This window comes from Bufo bufo, chromosome 8, assembly GCF_905171765.1.
Source record: "Bufo bufo chromosome 8, aBufBuf1.1, whole genome shotgun sequence".
Taxonomy (NCBI): Eukaryota; Metazoa; Chordata; class Amphibia; order Anura; family Bufonidae; genus Bufo; species Bufo bufo.
Window position 1 is genome coordinate 214,608,172 of NC_053396.1, and position 23,776 is coordinate 214,631,947.

A 23,776-nucleotide genomic window follows, 5' to 3' on the forward strand; every position below is an offset into this window, starting at 1 on the left:
AACGGTGGTGTGCATGTAGCCTAACGTACACGGCGAATAAAAAAATAAAAAAAAGTAAAGTGCATATTTGTGCAGCTTTGCCTTTAAGGATCAGCAAAGGGTTAATCGTCAGCTGTAGCTTTGTAGCCTTTCCCTACCTACAATGTGTCGAATTGTTACAAGCAACGAACACAAACAAAAGGGAGGCGGCAGCAGGAATGGTGGCCTAATGGTGACATAATTTCATGGGATTAATCCGAATCGTCAGACAGGATGTGCGAGAAGCGCCCGAGCTCCCGCGCCGCTCTGTGGACATGTGCGCTCGATAGGCCCTTGATTGTTCCAGCCTAGAGGTTCATTTCCTGGTTGGGAGGGTGAACACAGAAGAGACAGCTCCTTTCTCTCTTGCCTTAAAGGGAGACTAGCTTTAAAGAGAGAGGAGGAAAAAAAAAAATAGCAAAAAAAGGCTTGAGGCATGCAAACGACAAGGGCTGGAGGTGGGCGAGGGACCCTGGACGGGCACCGCACAGCCAGGCTTGATTGACAGGGCTTAGCAGGGTTGCCAAAACCTTTGCACTGGGGTACGTACAGATTTTGAAAGAAGCCCGCGTTGCAACAGTGTGTACGTAAAGGAGGGACGAGACGCACAGTATCAATAAAGAGACAATAGGTGGTGTCTGTCACATCGATTTCCACCCCCCCCCAACCAACCAACCACCCACCAGCCTGGCATTGGGTGACACGGATTTAACTTGAAGATCGTTGGGGTGGGGGGCATATTGTAAAATTTTTTTTTTCTTAAAAAAATGGATAACCAGCAAGCAGCCGCTGGAGGAGAGGATTCTCCGGGAAAGAACTCTGAGGTTGGCGGCAGCAGGAATCCAAAAAGAAAACCCAACGATCAAGACGACAGCAAAAACAAACCAAAGCTGGTGAGTTGTGTTGGCCAGAGCTTCCTCCGACGCGCGGCGGTGGGCATGGCCGTATTGTATTTCTCATGCTTGTCGCTGCGAGCCCCCCTTGTGTGAGGGACGCGAGCCGTATGGCAGTGCCTACTTCATGATGTGACTGCGTTGATTCCTGCTCTCTGTCCCCCCCTCTGCCCCTCGGTCTTCTCTTCCTAGGTGATGCTGGGAGAGGGAGGAGATGTCTGCCCAACCACAGAAAGGAGGGGTGTTCGGGGGAGCTCCTGCTGGAGGGTGGGAATGACATTGACAGGCTGCATGGCTGTCACCTCTCCTGCATGCAGCACCCATGTCTCCGCTGGAAGATGGGGGGCATCTGGTGCAGCTGTGCTGAAGTCACCCTAGGAGGTGCGCAGGGTGACAATGACAAGGGGGGCCAGAGACGCCCCTCTAATCTCAGGCCTGTTCCTATGGGAGGTTCAGATGCAGTTTTTTCTGTGTGGAATAATGCACCTGTCAGATGTTACATGTCAGTGAATGGAAATGCATATATACTTATTCATTCAATTGTGATGATGATGATTTGGTGTTTTATCAGAGATATTTTCATTGTGATTTTTTTTTCAAAAGACAACGCTTTCTTTTTTGCCAACATTATGCAGTGGAAAATAAATAATCGTATATGTGAGAACCAGATATCACTAACGAGGGTGAGCCCAAAGCGAAACTTCCCTGCACGCCATAAAACAGCTCATCTTTGTTCACTTTTGGGGATATATACTAATAATCTACATAAAAAGCTGAGTCACTGTATATACTTTACATTACTTATCTTATACTGATCCTGCGTTACATACTGTATTATACTCCAGAGCTGCACTCACTATTCTGCTGGTGCAGTCACTGTGTACATACATTACATTACTTATCCTGTACTGATCCTGAGTTACATCCTGTATTATACTCCAGAGCTGCACTCACTATTCTGCTGGTGCAGTCCCTGTGTACATACATTACTTATCTTGTACTGATCCGGAGTTAAATCCTGTATTATACTCCAGAGCTGCACTCACTATTCTGCTGGTGCAGTCACTGTGTACATACATTACTTATCTTGTACTGATCCTGAGTTACATACTGTATTATACTCCAGAGCTGCACTCACTATTCTGCTGGTGCAGTCACTGTGTACATACATTACTTATCTTGTACTGATCCTGAGTTAAATCCTGTATTATACTCCAGAGCTGCACTCACTATTCTGCTGGTGCAGTCACTGTGTACATACATTACTTATCTTGTACTGATCCTGAGTTACATCCTGTATTATACTCCAGAGCTGCACTCGCTATTCTGCTGGTGCAGTCACTGTGTACATACATTACTTATCCTGCACTGATCCTGAGTTACATACTGTATTATACTCCAGAGCTGCACTCACTATTCTGCTGGTGCAGTCACTGTGTACATACATTACTTATCCTGTACTGATCCTGAGTTACATACTGTATTATACTCCAGAGCTGTACTCACTATTCTGCTGGTGTAGTCACTGTGTACATACATTACCTCCCCTGTACTGATCCTGAGTTACATACTGTATTATACTCCAGAGCTGCACTCACTATTCTGCTGATGCAATCACTGTGTACATACATTACATTACTTATCCTGCACTGATCCTGAGTTACATCCTGTTATTATACTCCAGAGCTGCACTCACTATTCTGCTGGTGCAGTCACTGTGTACATACATTACTTATCCTGTCCTGATCCTGAGTTACATACTGTATTATACTCCAGAGCTGTACTCACTATTCTGCTGGTGTAGTCACTGTGTACATACATTACCTCCCCTGTACTGATCCTGAGTTACATACTGTATTATACTCCAGAGCTGCACTCACTATTCTGCTGATGCAATCACTGTGTACATACATTACATTACTTATCCTGTACTGATCCTGAGTTACATCCTGTATTATACTCCAGAGCTGCACTCACTATTCTGCTGGTGCAGTCACTGTGTACATACATTACTTATCCTGTACTGATCCTGAGTTACATCCTGTATTATACTCCAGAGCTGCTCTCACTATTCTGCTGGTGCAGTCACTGTGTACATACATTACTTATCCTGTACTGATCCTGAGTTACATCCTGTATTATACTCCAGAGCTGCACTCACTATTCTGCTGGTGCAGTCACTGTTTACATACATTACATTACTTATCCTGTACTGATCCTGAGTTACATCCTGTATTATACTCCAGAGCTGCACTCACTATTCTGCTGGTGCAGTCACTGTTTACATACATTACATTACTTATCCTGTACTGATCCTGAGTTAAATCCTGTATTATACTCCAGAGCTGCACTCACTATTCTGCTGATGCAGTCACTGTATACATACATTACAGTACTGATCCTGAGTTGCATCCTGTATTATACTCCAGAGCTGCACTCACTATTCTGCTGGTGCAGTCACTGTGTACATACATTACTCAGCCTGTACTGATCCTGAGTTACATCCTGTATTATACTCCATAGCTGCACTCACTATTCTGCTGGTGCAGTCACTGTGTACATACATTACATTACTTATCCTGTACTGATCCTGAGTTACATCCTGTATTATACTCCAGAGCTGCACTCACTATTCTGCTGATGCAGTCACTGTATACATACATTACAGTACTGCTCCTGAGTTGCATCCTGTATTATACTCCAGAGCTGCACTCACTATTCTGCTGGTGCAGTCACTGTGTACATACATTACTCAGCCTGTACTGATCCTGAGTTACATCCTGTATTATACTCCATAGCTGCACTCACTATTCTGCTGGTGCAGTCACTGTGTACATACATTACTTATCCTGTACTGATCCTGAGTTACATCCTGTATTATACTCCAGAGCTGCACTCACTATTCTGCTGGTGCAGTCACTGTTTACATACATTACATTACTTATCCTGTACTGATCCTGAGTTACAACCTGTATTATACTCCAGAGCTGCACTCACTATTCTGCTGATGCAGTCACTGTATACATACATTACAGTACTGATCCTGAGTTACATCCTGTATTATACTCCAGAGCTGCACTCACTATTCTGCTGGTGCAGTCACTGTGTACATACATTACTCAGCCTGTACTGATCCTGAGTTACATCCTGTATTATACTCCATAGCTGCACTCACTATTCTGCTGGTGCAGTCACTGTGTACATACAGTACATTACTTATCCTGTACTGACCCTGAGTTACATCCTGTATTATACTCCAGAGCTGCACTCACTATTCTGCTGGTGCAGTCACTGTTTACATACATTACTTATCCTGTACTGATCCTGAGTTACATCCTGTATTATACTCCAGAGCTGCACTCACTATTCTGCTGGTGCAGTCACTGTATACATACATTACATTACTTATCCTGTACTGATCCTGAGTTACATCCTGTATTATACTCCAGAGCTGCACTCACTATTCTGCTGATGCAGTCACTGTATACATACATTACAGTACTGATCCTGAGTTACATCCTGTATTATACTCCAGAGCTGCACTCACTATTCTGCTGGTGCAGTAACTGTGTACATACATTACTTATCCTGTACTGATCCTGAGTTACATCCTGTATTATACTCCAGAGCTGCACTCACTATTCTGCTGGTGGAGTCACTGTGTACATACATTACTTATCCTGTACTGACCCTGAGTTACATCCTGTATTATACTCCAGAGCTGCACTCACTATTCTGCTGGTGGAGTCACTTTGTACATACATTACTTATCCTGTACTGATCCTGAGTTACATCCTGTATTATACTCCAGAGCTGCACTCACTATTCTGCTGGTGGAGTCACTTTGTACATACATTACTTATCCTGTACTGATCCTGAGTTACATCCTGTATTATACTTCAGAGCTGCACTCACTATTCTGCTGGTGGAGTCACTGTGTACATACATTTCATTACTTATCCTGTACTGATCCTGAGTTACATCCTGTATTATACTCCAGAGCTGCACTCACTATTCTGCTGGAGTCACTTTGTACATACATTACTTATCCTGTACTGATCCTGAGTTACATCCTGTATTATACTCCAGAGCTGCACTCACTATTCTGCTGGTGCAGTCACTGTGTACATACATTACTTATCCTGTACTGATCCTGAGTTACATCCTGTAATTTACTCCAGAGCTGCACTCACTATTCTGCAGGTGCAGTCACTGTGTACATTACATTACTTATCCAGTATTGATCCTGAGTTACATCCTGTATTATACTCCAGAGCTGCACTCGCTATTCTGCTATGTATTATTGGAAACTGCTGGAATACATGGTCTCCTGCACTGGAGCTCAGGTCCTGTCCTTTGATCACAATGCCTCTCTCTTGCTGGCTGTTGCAGTAAGCTTGTGTTCAGCAGATGTGAGGTATTCTGTGTCTCATGCTGCAGTGTTTATACTGGACTGGCAGTGAGACGGTTAATTCCTCATTCTAGAGGTGGTTGGTTTAAAAATGCAGGATCATTAGTTGAACCCAGACGAACTGGAATTATTAAGTAATCCTGTCCTCGTGACTCCAGATCTGACCATTCACTGCACTCGTCGAGTCAATGGGGGCCATTCACTAAGGAGGCTGTGCCAGTTTTTGGTGTAAAAAAAAGTTGCAAGACCCCTTTTTGCAACTCTTTAACACCTGGGAGAGAATAGTTTGCTGCACGCAGAGTTTTTACACCATCCTCGCCATTTCGGATTGGCAGGGGCATGGTGAGGGCGGGGGCTGGGGCTTGGTCACTGGCCCCAAAAAATGCATTAACATTTATGCATTAAAAAAAAAGATGTAAAAGTGGCGTGAAAACAACTCCAATTCACGGACTGCCAGAGGTGCGCCGAATTTATGATGATCAAAGACTCCGTTTCTGATAAATGACCCCCAACCACTCAGTTGTGTCCTGCTGGTTCAATGGCCTCTGCGCACCGTCATTGATGGTGCCTATCTTCAGGCTGCGCTTACATATTAGACAACTGCTTGTATAGCAATTCCTGGATATATTTCCTTGATGTAAATGGCATTTTCTGAAGGGGAGCGCGCGCCATGCTCGAGCGGTCAAGGTGAAAATCTAAGGTTATAGACTTCCTGAAGGTCAGAAAAAAAGTAAAAACCTTAAGGTCTCTTTCAGACGAGCGAGTTCCACGTATCGGACTCGCAGCATGTATGCAGCAACTCCCAGCAGTATATTGATTTATGATGCTATGTAACCCTTAGGCCCCTAGCAGACGAGCGATACGGATTAGGTCCGGATGCAAAATTTCGCAAGCAAGTTCAGTCAGTTTTGCGTTCGGTTGCATTCAGTTTTTATCGCGCGGGTGAAATGTGCATTGATGAGTTTTTTTCACGAGCGTGATAACATCTCTTAGCAACGTCCGTGAAAAACGCATTTTTCCGTTATGGTCCCTGGTAGCAGAATCCATAACAGAATTCTTAGATATCCTGAACCCGAACTTTGTACGCCGAACTTGAAACACAAGTTCGCGCAACACTAATCGTGGACCCATTCAAGTTGAATGGGTCTGCATCTGCAACGGGCGACTCCCCGTAGGGCCCTCTATATAAAAACCACGTCCCAGATGTAGGAATGCCGAGTGGTATAGTGCGGCCTAAAATGTCCCCCTCATGTGTGTCACGGTGCTCCTACCTGGATACGGCTGGACCCCAGGCTTTGGTTTTAAAGCAAGAAATAGGGGGAATAATTGAGGGATTTGAGTCCAGACCTTGTATGTAGTTGAACAGCTGCTTTACTTGAATAAACGGTCTCCAAAATGGTTTACAGACTCTGTCTTGGTCCCAGCAGGCTTTAGCATGAAACTGTCAGGCAAACTCCACTCTGCTACATCTGTTTCTCTCTGGCTCTGCTGTACTGACAGGCTGATTGTATGACTTTGCTTCTTGTAAGCTGCACTTCTCTTTGTATGGTCTGTCTCTAGATTAGGCCAGGGAACTTTCCTCCTGGCTCCTGAGGCTCTAAGCTTTGGCCTCCATGGACAGCAGAGCTGAGGGTGCTCTTGCTGGCTTGGGCACATCCAGCAGAGACGTGCCCTGCACACCTGTCCCCTAGCAGGGGGTAAGCTAGACTGACTAGAACTTCTGCCCCACCCTTCCTGCAGGAAGTAGGACTCGCCCACCTCTCTTCAGAGAGGAGGGGGTAGAATGGAATGGAAAGTTCCATTCTCTCTAAGGATAGCTCTGCCGTGTTTGCTGCCACCTGCTGGTGAACCAGGCACATTACATTTGAACATAACAGTTGAACAACCAAATAGGAATGCACATGGCAGAGGACCTGGAATAAATGCATAAAGACAGTAGCAAGGTGAAGGAGTGGTAACTCCACTCTGGGGTGTTACACATCCATCAGCACCGGCCACACACACGGTGCACGTGCATTGGGGACTTAAATTTGCGGCCCCCAATGCATGGCACGGGCGGCACACGTTCGTGTGCATGTGCCCTTATGGAGAGGGATGGGACTGTTCTATCATGGGCCAGACGTTCCATTCCGCAAAATACGTATGGTGGCCGGACCTCATCGGTCTTGCCCCTAAACTGATAAACCACGCCCACCTCAGTAAAGCCACGCCCACCATTGCTGGCTGGGAAAAAAACGGGGGGAGGAGAGGGAAAAAGTTTCTAAATGGAAGGTGATCTAGGGGCAGCTGGGGGGCTTCTCTCCCCCTCAGTCAGCCATGTCTGCGGCTCTAGTGACCGACGGGGTAAGAGAAGCCTGTCTGTCTGAGCGTGAGCTACTGCAAGGGTGGACGCTTTTCTTTTCCGTTTATGTTCCTTATACGGTCCGTATGCAGAACCATTCATTTCAATGGGTCCACAAAAAAAAATGGAATGTGCTCCGTATGCATTCCATTTCCGTATTTCCGTTTTTTCTGTTCCGTCCAAAGATAGAACATGTCCTATTATTGTCCACATAACGGTGCTGTTCTATCAGGGGCCAGCTGTTCCGTTTCGCCAAAAACGGAATGCATACGCACGTCATCCCTATTTTTTGCGGATCCGTTTTTTGTGGACCGCAAAATACTGAAAAAGCCATACGGTCGTGTGCAAGAGGCCTAAAAGTGGAGTGAAAACGACTCCAGTCAGAGGTTGGAGCAGATTTCCCTCCCGGTGCACAGAATGTCAGAGGTGCACTTAAAAAAAATAGCAAAAAGGGGTCTTGCAACTTTTTTTATGTCAAAAACTGGTATAAAAGATGTTCGTAAATGACCCCTATTGAGTCATCATGTTCCACCTGGAAAAAACTGCAGTCGTGTTAAATTTTTTTATTGTTATTTGATGTTTTTTTTTTTATTCTGCATTTTTTTGCTTTTATAGAAAACAACATGTAAACCCAACCTTAATAAGCTCCTCGGAGGCGGACCTAAAACTGTTCTATCGTTTATTTCTAATGAGACGCTGTGATGCAAATCCGAGGCCGTCATGTACAGGATGATGGGGGTTGTAATGTGGGACCCTGACTTTTCAGGAATGTCCCTCCGCGGAGATCTTAAGGTAGCAGTTTTGGACGTGATGATGTCCCAGGCTTCTTGATGATCTTTGCGGGACCCTGTACCTATATATCCGTTAGCATGGTGGGGGTTGGATCCGGTGGAGCGCTCTCTCCTATGAGGATGATGAGACTCCAGGTTACAGGCACTTAGTAGTAGCTCATCGTAGATTCCCCTATTTGCAGCTGCTAATCACCTGTGTGGAGGAGAGGTGCGCGCAATCTGCTGCTCTGCTCCTCGGGGCCCTTTTAATTTGGGGCTGGGTTCAGCAGTAATTAACTCTCTGGGGCCCAAGGCTGTTGATCTGTGCAGGAGATTCCCACTGTAGTCGCCCAGCAGAGCTCGCCTGCATCACAAGAGGCGAAGGAGCGCCAGCCGCGAGCATGGTGAGTCTGCCGTCCTCTATCTACACAGCCATGAAAGGAGCAGGGCCCACCAGCAGCACAGAGCATTTCAGGAGAAGAGTGAGGGGGAGGGGTGATGCTGCTAGTGAGGACAGGGCTGCATGACATAAGGAATGAAAAGACTTGCTCACAGTTCCACAAGGAAGGAGCAAGGTTCCCAGCAGCACAGAGTATTTTAGGGGCAGAGTGTGTTGATATGGGAGGCATATGATTGTGTTAGTGAGGACAGGGTGACATGATGTGGGCGATGACCTGAGAGTTAAATGGGGGAGGAGCAGGAACCCCAGCAGCACAGAGTATTTCAGGGGAGGTATGTGCTGGACACATGGAAGGTCATAAACTTGGTTACATAAAAGCAGCGGGGGCCACGGAAGGAATATATGTGATTGGTAATCTCTATGATTAGATTTTTTTGGAGTTTTAACCCCTTATGGTGTCCTGTAGATATATATTTACGGATATGGGGACCGCTAAAAGCCAAGGATCTCGTCCGCCCTCCCTCCGTGTTTTCCTCATATGCAGGACCCTGGGTCTCAGAACAGGAGGGTGTGAGACGCCACCGATACGTTTTTATTCTCAGGTGTTTCACTGTAAACATCAAGAAAAACTGCTGCTCGAAATGAATGTAAATACGGCAAAATCCACCGTGCGAATGAAGCCTTAGGTGTGACATTCGCCAAACTCAACAGATGATGTGCGACATGTGATAGATTTGGCAGAAAGTACAGCAACGAAGACGAGCAAAACAGACTGAGGGAGATTTATCAAAACTGGTGTGTAAGACACAGACTTCGCTGGCCAATCAGATTCCACCTTTCATTTTTCACAGCTCCTATTAAATATGAAAGGTGGAATCTGATTGGTTGCTACGGGCAACTAAGCCAGTTCTACTTTACACCAGTCTTGATAAATCTCCCCCACTGACAATCACTAAGAAGCTGTCAAGTTCTTACAATTGCTTCACCATAGTCTAAAAAAAATAAAATCCAACACTGCAGGAATCTGCGCCTTACAGTATATAATAGTGATCATCAGTCGTGCGACAGGCGTAACAGCGAAGATCTCTGCCTGACCAAGCCTTAATGTACTTCTATTCCTGTCCATAGGAGCAGTATTATAGTAGTTATATTCTTGTACATAGGAGCAGTATTATAGTAGTTATATTCTTGTACATAGGAGCAGTATTATAGTAGTTATATTCTTGTACATAGGAGCAGTATTATAGTAGTTATATTCTTGTACATGGGAGCAGTATTATAGTAGTTATATTCTTGTACATAGGAGCAGTATTATAGTAGTTATATTCTTGTATATAGGAGCAGTATTATAGTAGTTATATTCTTGTACATAGGAGCAGTATTATAGTAGTTATATTCTTGTACATAGGAGCAGTATTATAGTAGTTATATTCTTGTACATAGGAGCAGTATTATAGTAGTTATATTCTTGTACATAGGAGGCAGTATTATAGTAGTTATATTCTTGTACATAGGAGCAGTATTATAGTAGATATATTCTTGTACATAGGAGCAGTATTATAGTAGTTATATTCTTGTACATAGGAGCAGTATTATAGTAGTTATATTCTTGTACATAGGAGCAGTATTATAGTAGTTATATTCTTGTACATAGGAGCAGTATTATAGTAGTTATATTCTTGTACATAGGAGGCAGTATTATAGTAGCTATATTCTTGTACATAGGAGCAGTATTATAGTAGTTATATCCCTGTACATAGGAGCAGTATTATAGTAGTTATATTCTTGTACATAGGAGGCAGTATTATAGTAGTTATATTCTTGTACATAGGAGGCAGTATTATAGTAGCTATATTCTTGTACATAGGAGCAGTATTATAGTAGTTATATTCTTGTACATAGGAGCAGTATTATAGTAGTTATATTCTTGTACACAGGAGGCAGTATTATAGTAGCTATATTCTTGTACATAGGAGCAGTATTATAGAAGTTATATTCTTGTACATAGGAGCAGTATTATAGTAGTTATATTCTTGTACATAGGAGCAGTATTATAGTAGTTATATTCTTGTACATAGTAGAAGTATTATAGTAGTTATATTCTTGTACATAGGAGGTAGTATTATAGTAGTTATATTCTTGTACACAGGAGCAGTATTATAGTAGTTATATTCCTGTACATAGGAGCAGTATTATAGTAGTTATATTCTTGTACATAGGAGCAGTATTATAGTAGTTATATTCTTGTACATAGGAGCAGTATTATAGTAGTTATATTCTTGTACATAGGAGGCAGTATTATAGTAGTTATATTCTTGTACATAGGAGGCAGTATTATAGTAGCTATATTCTTGTACATAGGAGCAGTATTATAGTAGTTATATTCTTGTACATAGGAGCAGTATTATAGTAGTTATATTCTTGTACATAGAAGCAGTATTATAGTAGTTATATTCTTGTACATAGAAGCAGTATTATAGTAGATATATTTTTGTACATAGGATACAGTATTATAGTAGTTATATTCTTGTACATAGGAGCAGTATTATAGTAGTTATATTCTTGTAGATAGGAGCAGTATTATAGTAGTTATATTCTTATACATAGGAGAAAGTATTATAGTAGTTATATTCTTGTACATAGAGGCAGTATTATAGTAGTTATATTCTTGTACATAGGAGCAGTATTATAGTAGTTATATTCTTGTACATAGGAGCAGTATTATAGTAGTTATATTCTTGTACATAGGAGCAGTATTATAGTAGTTATATTCTTGTACATAGGAGGCAGTATTATAGTAGTTATATTCTTGTACATAGGAGCAGTATTATAGTAGTTATATTCTTGTACATAGGAGCAGTATTATAGTAGTTATATTCCTGTACATATGAGCAGTATTATAGTAGTTATATTCTTGTACATAGGAGGCAGTATTATAGTAGCTATATTCTTGTACATAGGAGCAGTATTATAGTAGTTATATTCTTGTACATAGGAGCAGTATTATAGTAGTTATATTCTTGTACATAGAAGCAGTATTATAGTAGTTATATTCTTGTACATAGAAGCAGTATTATAGTAGATATATTTTTGTACATAGGATACAGTATTATAGTAGTTATATTCTTGTACATAGGAGCAGTATTATAGTAGTTATATTCTTGTACATAGGAGCAGTATTATAGTAGTTATATTCTTGTACATAGGAGGCAGTATTATAGTAGTTATATTCTTGTACATAGGAGCAGTATTATAGTAGTTATATTCTTGTACATAGGAGCAGTATTATAGTAGTTATATTCTTGTACATAGGAGCAGTATTATAGTAGTTATATTCTTGTACATAGGAGCAGTATTATAGTAGTTATATTCTTGTACATAGGAGCAGTATTATAGTAGTTATATTCTTGTACATAGGAGCAGTATTATAGTAGTTATATTCCTGTAGATAGGAGCAGTATTATAGTAGTTATATTCTTGTACATAGGAGGCAGTATTATAGTAGTTATATTCTTGTACATAGGAGCAGTATTATAGTAGTTATATTCCTGTACATAGGAGCAGTATTATAATAGTTATATTCCTGTACATAGGAGCAGTATTATAATAGTTATATTCTTGTACATAGGAGCAGTATTATAGTAGTTATATTCCTGTACATAGGAGCAGTATTATAATAGTTATATTCCTGTACATAGGAGCAGTATTATAATAGTTATATTCTTGTACATAGGAGCAGTATTATAGTAGTTATATTCTTGTACATAGGAGCAGTATTATAGTAGTTATATTCTTGTACATAGGAGCAGTATTATAGTAGTTATATTCTTGTACATAGGAGCAGTATTATAGTAGTTATATTCTTGTACATAGGAGCAGTATTATAGTAGTTATATTCTTGTACATAGGAGCAGTATTATAGTAGTTATATTCTTGTACATAGGAGCAGTATTATAGTAGTTATATTCTTGTACATAGGAGCAGTATTATAGTAGTTATATTCTTGTACATAGGAGGCAGTATTATAGTAGTTATATTCTTGTACATAGGAGCAGTATTATAGTAGTTATATTCTTGTACATAGGAGCAGTATTATAGTAGTTATATTCTTGTACATAGGAGGCAGTATTATAGTAGTTATATTCTTGTACATAAGAGCAGTATTATAGTAGTTATATTGTTGTACATAGGAGGCAGTATTATAGTAGTTATATTCTTGTACATAGGAGGCAGTATTATAGTAGTTATATTCTTGTACATAGGAGCAGTATTATAGTAGTTATATTCTTGTACATAGGAACAGTATTATCGTAGTTATATTCCTGTACATAGGAGCAGTATTATAGTAGTTATATTATTGTACATAGGAGCAGTATTATAGTAGTTATATTCTTGTACATAGGAGCAGTATTATAGTAGTTATATTCTTGTACATAGGAGGCAGTATTATAGTAGTTATATTCTTGTACATAGGAGCAGTATTATAGTAGTTATATTCTTGTACATAGGAGCAGTATTATAGTAGTTATATTCTTGTACATAGGAGGCAGTATTATAGTAGTTATATTCTTGTACATAAGAGCAGTATTATAGTAGTTATATTGTTGTACATAGGAGGCAGTATTATAGTAGTTATATTCTTGTACATAGGAGGCAGTATTATAGTAGTTATATTCTTGTACATAGGAGCAGTATTATACTATGTGACACATCACATGGCTCCACAAAAATACTTTCTTTTTCTGACCTTCTATATGACATTTTGGGTTGGGATCTCATTTCTTGATTTGTCTATTTGTAGAACTAAAACAATCCGTGTTTGATAGTGAATGTGAAAATTATTTTTGTATTGGAATATTTTCATGGGTTTTATTTTGTTAACTTTTTTATTTTTTAAAATTGCTGCATTTTTCATTTTTTGGATAAAGTTATTTTTCTATTTGTTCCCTCCTTGTCACAACTTATGTTCTCGGCGATTGAATTTATACTAATAAAATCCCGTAGATTGGTGGTTTTCGCCTTTCGTACGCACGCAAGGACCGCGCGTGAATAATTGTAGCTGACACGTCAGACTGGGGATGTTAGCAATTGACTCCACTCTGATAGATTACAGCTATAAAATAAAGGAAGCCTCTGTGAATGCAGCACAATCTCTCCATGGGGACAGTAGGTTCGGTTTTCCCTCTCTAGGCAACTGGAGTTCGAAAATTACTGTTTATCTCAGGACCCAGTGGAAATAAAGGAACTGGTTGCGATTAACCCCTTAATACCCTGAGTAGAGATGAGCGAATTTCATATTTTGTTTGGTGGTAAAATCAGAATTGCGTTGTGAATTCCGTTACCACGGTCCATAACGCAATTCTGTGACGGAATGCCTTTAGAGGCATAATAGAAGTCTATGGCCTGCATAACGGAGCCGTCCCATTTCTGTTATGCAGGAGAGGACTCCCCTGCCTCTAAACGCATTTTGTTATGGTTCGTGGTAACGGAATCCATAGCGCAATTCTGCTTTTACCACTAAACGAATCACAAACGAATTTCATAAGCGGACATTCGCTCATCTTTAACCCTAACCAATATATAGGTGAGCAGTTAAGTGCACTGAAGGCGGGGCCAAGTCACTGTGTGTACCTTTGCTCCTCCTCCCTCCCCTTCTTGATTGACAGGGCCAGGTCCATGCTTAGTCTCGTCCCCTGGCCCTGTTAGGGGCAGCAGAGGAAGTAGGAGGATCAAGGGTGCACAGAGTGATGGGGTCGGCTCTTGAGGTGCTTAACTGTTCCTTAAAAGAGTATTCCGGTTATAACCAGTGATGAGCGGCATGGGCAATATTCGAATTCGCGATATTTTGTGAATACTTGGGCGAATATTCGTCATATATTCGCGAATTCGTGAACGCGTCATTATTTTCTTGATTGCGAAAATCGGCAATAGGAAAATTTGCGATACGAAAATTCACGTACAACACTACTCCTATAGGCAAATTTCCTATTGGCTGCTAAGTGCCGATGTTCGTAATAAATTCGAATATTCGTGAATACGAATATATAGCGCTATATTTTAAATATTCTCAAAGTCGCGATATTCGCAATTAAAATTCGCGATTCGAATATTCGCGCTCGACACTAGTTATATAACCAGTTATCCACTATCCACATAATAGGGAGTAACTGTCAGATCCATGGGGGTCCTACTGTTGGGACCGCCACAATGAGAAAAATAGGGGCGCCGTATCCTGAGGAGCCACCCCTGAAATGGACAGAACGGCTGTTGGACATGCGTGCCGCCACCAATTTCACTACTGTGGGGGCATCGGAGATATCCAAGCGCTGTACTCGGCTATCTCCGGCGCTCTCATACAAATGAATGGAGCGGCGGTGGGCTTTTCTGAAAAGCTGCTCCGTCTGTTTTAGGGGGGCTAGGGTACAGTGGAGGGCCTTGTTATAACCAGAATATCCCTTTTAACATGTGGATTAAAAGTTCTCCAGAATGAAGGCCGGGTTCACACCGGCGGAGGAACAGACTGCTGGAATTCGCTGCATCCGGCTTACATGCCGGCTTTCGGCTGGACTAAAAAATACTACACGCAGCATTTTCTGTCCAGCTGAAACCCGACACATATGCCATGAAGTGGTTTGATCTCATTACAGTGAATGGGGATCCTGCGGCGCGCGGTGGTATCCAGCTCTGCCAGAGACAGTGAAGTCCAGCAGATGTGAAACCAGCCTTAAGTGAAAGGCATCAATCCATTCAGTGGCGCTAGCCCTACAAGACATGGTGGCTTTACCTCTCTCCGTCAGCCAGTTCTGCTGAGAATGGCGGGAATTTGCCCAGACACAATCCGCATCATGCAGCGGTATCTTTACTGCCTATTCCCGGCATATATTTGCCAGATTATAGTTATTGGGACCAGTAGGCATTCCATTTTCTTCCAGCAGTACCGGATCCCGAGAATCCCGGCAGTCAGTTCTCTGCCGGAGATGTGAAATTAGCCTAAACCTACCCCCTATCTGCAGGACAGGTGATAAGGTGGGAATCCAGCTCCTGGGACTACAAGTATTGCGCTTGTTCTTGTGATGGGTGCGGGTACCAATAGTCCTCCCCCAGTTATCAGACATTTTTCTTCTTCACGGAATTTCATGCTTGGTATCGGTGTTCTGTAGATTGTATTATTTTCCCTCATAAAATGGTTATAAGGGAAAATAATAGCATTCTGAATGCAGAATGCATAGTACAATAGGGCTGGAGGGGTTAAAAAAAATAAAATTAATTTTAACTCCCCTTAATCCAGTTGATCGCGCAGCCGGCTTCTCATCTGTCTCCTTTGTTGAACAGGACCTTTGGTGACGTCACTCCGGTCATCACATGACCCATCACCATGGTAAAAGATCATGTGATGGATCATGTGATGACCGGAGTGACATCACCACAGGTCCTTTACCTGTAATGAATGCTCACCACAGGTCCTGTTCAGCAAAGGAGACAGAAGGAGATGCCGGCATCGCGATCAAGTGGATTAAGGTGAGTTAAATTTTTAGTTATTTTTTTAACCCCTCCAGCGCTGTTTTACTATGCATTCTGTATTCAGAATGCTATTATTTTCCCTTATAACCATGTTATAAGGGAAAATAATAATGATCGGGTCTCCATCCTGATTGTCTCCTAGCAACCGTGCGTGAAAATCGTACCGCATCCGCACTTGCTTGCGGATGCTTGCAATTTTCACGCAGCCCCATTCACTTCTATGGGGCCTGCGTTGCGTGAAAAATGCAGAATATAGAGCATGCTGCGATTTTCACGCAACGCACAAGTGATGCGTGAAAATCACCGCTCATGTGAACAGCCCCATAGAAATGAATGGGTCCGGATTCAGTGCGGGTGCAATACGTTCACCTACCGCATTGCACCCGCGCGGGAAATCTCGCCCGTGTGAACGCAGCCTAAAGAGGATTGTGCCAAGTCAACATGGAGAGGAACCACTGGAGAAAATTACACAGCCATGTATGACATAGGCACTAGAATTGTCAAGAAGGTGGATCTATGATGGCTTCAGACTTAAGCATTGTCCAGATGAGACAGCCTCTAAAGGAGCTCTGTGGGACTCCAGTGCAGGGATGGCCAACCTGCGGCTCAACGGCTGTTGTAAAACTACAACTCCCACCATGCCCTGCTGTAGGCTGATAGCTGTAGGCAGTCTAGGCATGCTGGGAGTTGTAGTTTTGCAACAGCTGGAGAGCCTCAGGTTGGCCATACCTGCTCCAGTGTCTCCTCATGGACAAGATCTTGGTTTGGGTCAAGGCTTCAGTTTCACGGTCTTATGATCTGTAGAAAACCTTGATAGTTTGTGGGAGGTCGCCACTCCTCTTGGTCTGTGCATGGGATAAAGGTGGAGCAGATCCACCTCCCTGGACCATTACCTACCTACGAGGAGACCAGCGCAGAAAAGTGCATAACGCCAGAACTTTGCTAATAAACGCTATTCCTCAACATATTCGAGGGACTCCAAACGCTCCATCGTAACTCCATCTCGTTCGTTTCATACACGCAGATCTTAAAGGAGCCTCTGGGATTGCACAGAGACCCTATGATGACACGGAATTGCAGAATTCCTGCCAAGTACTGTGATCCAAGATGTTATATCCTCGCTATCAAAACTCACATTATTGTTTCCTTCCTTGTAATTTCCCTTTAAGATAATGCTCTGTGTTCGCCAAATGGTCATTCTGCGTTGAGAACAGTAAGTAATGTCTTCTATACGAGCCATCGAAAACCCGTCACCGAGCCAAAGGGAAGCGGTGCCAGATTCCTACATGAGAATAGAGACATTTACACACAGAGATCAGCAGTAGCCGGATTAGTTAGAAGTAGATGCAGTATGCCTGGTGCAATACAAGTAGCAGCAAGCCATATTCTGAATGCAGCTCTGGGTGTGACTGGAGTATAAAGCATGATGCAGCTCAGCACAATCCGGCAGAATTTTTAAAGTGCCGTTAGTTTTGGATGTGTCTGGACTAGAGTCAAAAACTTTATTCACTTCAACACTGGTAAAGGTTTCCTAGACACCAGCAGAATTATAAATGCAGCTCTTGATTTGACTGAAGTACCAGATGTAAAGCAGCTCAGGATTTGTAAAAGATCCTGACATGGCAGCAGAATTCTAACTGCAGCTCTGGGTGTGATTGAAATGTAAGACATGATCTAGCTCGAGATAAATTGATATATATATATATATATATATATATATATATATATAACATAAGCCAGCAGAATTTTGAATGCAGCTCTGGTAGTGAGTGGAGTAAAAAAACATGATATAACTATTCCATGTGTGTGAAAAATCCATGCATGCCAGCAGCATTCTGAATGCAGCTCTGAGTGTGAGTGGATGTATTGCCATGCTGAAGCTCGGAAGGGAAGGGCCCCTAAAATCCTGGCGATTCATGACTACTAGAAATGAGCGAATATTCCAAGAATTTTTCAAAAAGTTGCTCCAATTGCCCTAGAAATTGGTATATAACCCCCACCCTCCAGTCCTCTAAGGCCGAGTTCACACGAACGTGTGTGACCCGTGCTGCAGCCCGCAAATAGCGGGCCGCAATGCACGATCGCCGGCCGTAGGTCAGCCGCATCGGATCACGGACCCATTCACTTTAATGGGTCCGCCCGTTCCGCTAAAAGACAGGACATGTTCTATCTTTTTGCGGAACAGAAGTACGGGACGTAACCCCACGGAAGCACTCTGTAGTGCTTCCGAGGGGTCCCGTCCCGTGCGGCCGTTCCGCGATTCCGGATTTGCGGACCCATTGAAGTGAATGGGTCCGCATCCGTGATGCAGAATGCGATTTTGCGGGCCGCAATACGGCCACGGATCACACACGTTCGTGTGAACTTAGCCTAAGGGTCCATTCACACGTCCGTGTGTGATTTGCGGATCCTCAAAACACGGACATCAGCGATGTGCGTTCCGCATTTTGCGGACCGCACATCGCCGGCACTTAATAGAAAATGCCTAATCTTGTCTGCAATTGCGGACAAGAACAGGACATGTTCTATTTTTTTCGAGAACGGAATTGCGGACCCGGAAGTGCTGCCCTATAGAAATGAATGGGTCCGCAATTCCTTTCCGCAAAATGCGGAACAAGATTGCGAACGTGTGAATGGACCCTAAAACACAGATTTTTTTTTTAATGTAAAGCTTCTATCTCGTTTCTTTTTTTTGCAATTTTTTTCATTTCCCCTCGCCCGCCCCCTCGGTCTGAGACAGCGTCAGGTATAGCTACTTTTATCGTTGCTGCCGCAAACTGCGGTTATTGCTTAATCGTAACTGACTGTAGTTACCTCCTGCCTGGTGGTGACCTGGTGGGCGCCATTTTTTACAAGATTCGTCCAAATCGAACCAGAAAAGTACATGAGATCTGTAAAGGATCAGCAGAATTCTGAATGCAGCTCCGGATGCGATTGGAGCATTAGACATTCCGTAACTGTAGTTCTGTAAAGCAGCTACAAAGTTACTTCATGTTTTGAGTGGAGAGTTAATGGGTCGTCTTTCTGCTTCAGTAATGGCGACCCGACCCTTCTGTGCGCAGACCCAGGTACAGACGCTTCGGTGAGCGCAGCTGAGGGTGAAATCTGTGATTTGTGAAGATTAGAACTAACCCAGACGATGAGGTGTTCGCCACATAGGATTTCCTGTTCTACTTCGGCTTTCAGATTCAATTTGGCTCTGCTGGCACGGTACGCGCCCGCGGATTGAGTCGTCGGGCAGCACAGAGGACGTGGTTTTAATTTGACAATGCATTTATGCTGTTTTTGAAGACGACGGCACAAATTTTAGAGATGGGATGTACACGGATAGTCCACAGAACTGCGTCCAGCCTGGTCGAAAAGCAACTGAAAAAAAACAAAAATTCTTAGGTCTCTTTCACACGGGCGTCATGTTTTTTGCCCGGATAAGATGCGGGAAAATGCACAATTTTTCAGCGCGAGTGCAAAACATTGTAATGCGTTTTGCACGCGCGTGATAAAAATCGCCATGTTTGGTACCCAAACCCGGACTTCTTCACAGAAGTTCGGGCTTGGGATCGGTGTTCTGTAGATTGTATTATTTTCCCTTATAACATGGTTCTAAGGGAAAATAATAACATTCTGAATACAGAATGCATAGTACAATAGGGCTGGAGGGGTTAAAAAAAATAATAATAATAATTTAACTCACCTTAATCCACTTGTTCGCACAGCCGGCTTCTCTTCTGTCTTCTTTCTTCAGGACCTGGGGTAAAGGACCTGTGGTGACTTCACTGGGCTCATCACATGGTCCATCACATGATCTTTTTCCATGGTGATGGATCATGTGACGGGCCATGTGATGAGCCCAGTGAAGTCAACACAGGTCCTTTACCTAGGTCCTGAAGAAAGAAGACAGAAGAGAAGCCGGCTGCGCGAACAAGTGGATTAAGGTGAGTTAAATAATTTTTTTATTTTTTTTAACCCCTCCAGCGCTATTGTACTATGCATTCTGTATTCAGAATGCTATTATTTTCCCTTATAACCATGTTATAAGGGAAAATAATAATGATCGGGTCTCCATCCCGATCGTCTCCTAGCAACCGTGCGTGAAAATCGCACCGCATCCGCACTTGCGTGCGATTTTCGCGCAGTCCCATTCACTTCTATGGGGCCTGCGTTGCGTGAAAAACACACAAAATAGAGCATGCTGCGATTTTCACGCAACGCACAAGTGATGCGCGAAAATCACCGCTCATGTGCACAGCCCCGTAGAAAGGAATGGGTCCGGATTCAGTGCGGGTGAATCTCACGCATTGCACCCGCGCGGAAAACTCGCCCGTGTGAAAGGGGCCTTACATTTATTGCTATAATGATTTTTTACAAAATGCTAGTTTTCAACCATATAACAATGTGAATGTATGATACTAAACGCTGCAGCTGCATCCAGAGCAATAGAGATGAGCGAAGTTCTCAAAAATCCGATGCGGCTGCTTCGCCGAATCTCACAAAGAATTACTTCATCGTGAAGCGCATTTCTTTTCGAGTAGTGGGGCGCAAAGACGGGGATTTTTTTAATTTTATTTATTTTTTTACCGCCATTTTAGGGAAAATTGACTCGTTAACACAAAGCACTTCGAAATTTGGCTTCGCGGTGAATTGGACTTCTTCGCGAACTTCAATTCGCTCAACACTACAGAGCCGCACTCAAATTTCTGCCGCGTTGTACTGATCTTGAGATGTAGCTCGGCCTGTGTTGCACGCCGGTCCCTTTTTAGAGCTGCCGTCCGAATTTAATTTTCCTCTGATATAGTTGCACCATGCTTTATACTACTATCACATCCTGAGCTGCATCCTGCTACAGGGCCCAGTGCGCTGAGAATGTTACGGGCCCAACTACGAAGCGCGGAGATCCATATCTTTTTGCATACCGCCCCACACTTTGTAATTCTTTTGCACCCTCCATGTATTTTTAATTTGCCACTTTATCTTTCTTTATATATATATTTTTTATATTATACGTTTTATAATTGCCTATAATAAAACAATCATCAAATATGTCCAATGCAGGGGAAAGGGTTATGGCAGATTATTTAGCGGATGATTTGTGGGCAATCTGGCGGTGATTGGCATTTTCCACCGCAGGATCTCTCAAGGGACATTTGAACAAGATATCAAATGCTGAAATGCTTTCAAAACCCCTTTTTAAAAAAAAAAAAAAATTGAATCCCCCCCCCCGTCAATATTTTCAGCCGTGTCAATTTTTTTTCTTTCTTGAAATATTGCAGGATAGCAGAGTTATATATTTTCTCTTTCCGCCATGCCGCCTTGAACAACAGGAGTGATTTGTAAAGCATTTGTGATGGGTATCGCTCCCCAGTGATCTCGCAGACATCTGACAGATAGCGGCCCTTATCTGCCTCCGCCACGGTCGCCTCGCTCCGCTCTACCTGCGACGCACTGAATCATTTTTTTTTATTGGGTGATCTGTCTAAATTTTCTCCCGGCCTATGGTAGATCAAATCGGTGCCAAATCCATCTCGCCCCCGTCCGCCCCTCTCCAGCCTGTTATTGCTTCGCTGCGATGGCTGATTTCCAAGCCGCGTTTTCTCTCTTGTCTTTTGTGTAAAGTTTGCAGCTCGCTGACACCGATTTCTCTCGTCTCTCCGTGTCCTTGGCACCGAGAGCCTGAGCGGCTTGTAAATTTTTCTCCAACTTTTTGCTGGATTTTGGAAATGTTCCTCGCTGACCTGTCGCCGCTTATTTAGGACTACGGCGACTCTGCTCGCGTTCAGAAGATGCTTTTGACCTGTGGCGGTCAATGTGCGAAAACGCAACATAAAAAATAAAATAAACGTATTTTTTTGAGTTTCGCATCTGTCTCTGTTTGGGATACAATCCATGAATTGTATTTTCTTGCCACTCTTTACTCAAGGCTAGTGATGACCGTTCAATCCAAATTTCCAGATGAATTTTATTCGCGAATTTCCTCGTGCTTCGCAGTAGAGAATCGATTTAACCTGAAATGGTGTAAAAAAATTAAAAACAAAAAATACTTGCCGTACCTCCTCCATTTGTTCACGATGGACCAGCCGCCTCCATCTTGCTTGAAGATCTCGGACGAAATCCCATGCACGATGACGTATTGCGTCGCACCACTAGTCAGTGTGATGGCGTTAATACAGGCCAGACCTTCGAGCAAGATGGCGGCGGCCGGACCATGTGTCTATCTGAGACGCTGACTGCTGATGTGCTGTATCTAAGCCTATTCAAAATGATACATCCTACATTAGATTTCCTTTTATGAAATAGATTTTAATATGTTTTTATTATGATGATTATTTATTATTATTACTTTGTACATTATATTTCATAACGCAGATCTGTTAGTTTACAAGATGATCCCAAGTCAACCAATACTATGATCTCCAGGCAAAAGAGGAGAATGTCCTCGGCCTCTACTCAGGACCTGTTACCTGAGATCTGTATAGGAAGTATATGGCGGTATTATTATTATTATTATAGTTTTGGCACCTCTTTGCACAGGCGTCTCCTCAGTGTTGCCCTGATGACTATAAGCTGCCTAGCTGGCTTCTTCATAAAAATTAAAAAGGTTGTAATATTGTTAGGATTAACATATGTAGTGCCCAAGAGCTTGCAATCAATGGGCCAAAGAGCTTCAATATGATGTAGATTTCAGTAGCACAAATCCCCTTCTCATGTTTGCTTCTAAGATCCAGGATGACATTCTATTTGCCAACCTCACTATAAGTCGTTAGACAGGAAGCCTCGTTACTTCTCTTTTCCTGTTCAGCCAATTTCCTTAACAGTCGAACAATGATCGAGCAGAAACAAATGTCTGACCGCTCCGCTCCTTCCTGCTCTCCGCAAAGGAGCCGCGAAAATCCTGTGATCAGAGAGGAATTCCTTGGTTAATGGGAGCAATTATGGCTCGAGGTTTCCAGAAATGTAGATCTCCGAAGTCATTACTGTTCTCTGGTCTCACTGCAAACACAACGATGTAAAACTGCACCGAGTTAAAATATTACTGTACTGTAATACGACAAGAATATATATAATGTGTATGTACTGGCAGAATGACCTTCGAATATTTAATTTAATGTTTGTGTACGTGGTTAAAAGTTATCTACAGTGTCCTCTGCAACAGTCCTGCCCCCTTAACAGTGACCTCCACAGGACCCCATCCCCTTAACTAGGACCACTACAGCCGGCCAACCCCTTGACTGTGGCTTCCAAAGCGCCCACCCCTTGACGTTGACAGCATCCTACCCTCTAAACAATGACCTCCACAGCATCACACCCCTTGACAGTGACCTCTACAGCACACAGCCCCTCTTCACAGTGAACTCCACTGCGCCTTACTCCTGTAAGGCAAGGGCCACATGTCAACACCTGTGCAGCACGCCAGACCTGCAGGGTATA

The 23,776-nt window shown here is 42.8% G+C and overlaps 1 protein-coding gene across 4 annotated transcripts in view; it reads left to right on the forward strand.

The window, feature by feature from the left end:
* Window positions 1-227: 227 nt before the first annotated feature.
* Window positions 228-23,776, forward strand: part of DIAPH2 (diaphanous related formin 2) — a 1,253,176-nt gene continuing 1,229,627 nt past the window's right edge. The window contains exon 1 of one of the 4 annotated variants that reach the window (XM_040442348.1): window positions 228-911. In XM_040442348.1, the coding sequence (XP_040298282.1) occupies window positions 786-911 (126 nt within the window). In that variant the 5' untranslated portion in view covers window positions 228-785. Of the gene's footprint in view, window positions 912-8,771; window positions 8,838-23,776 lie in introns of those variants that run through there. The other 3 variants (XM_040442349.1, XM_040442347.1, XM_040442350.1) reach the window with 3 other exon arrangements.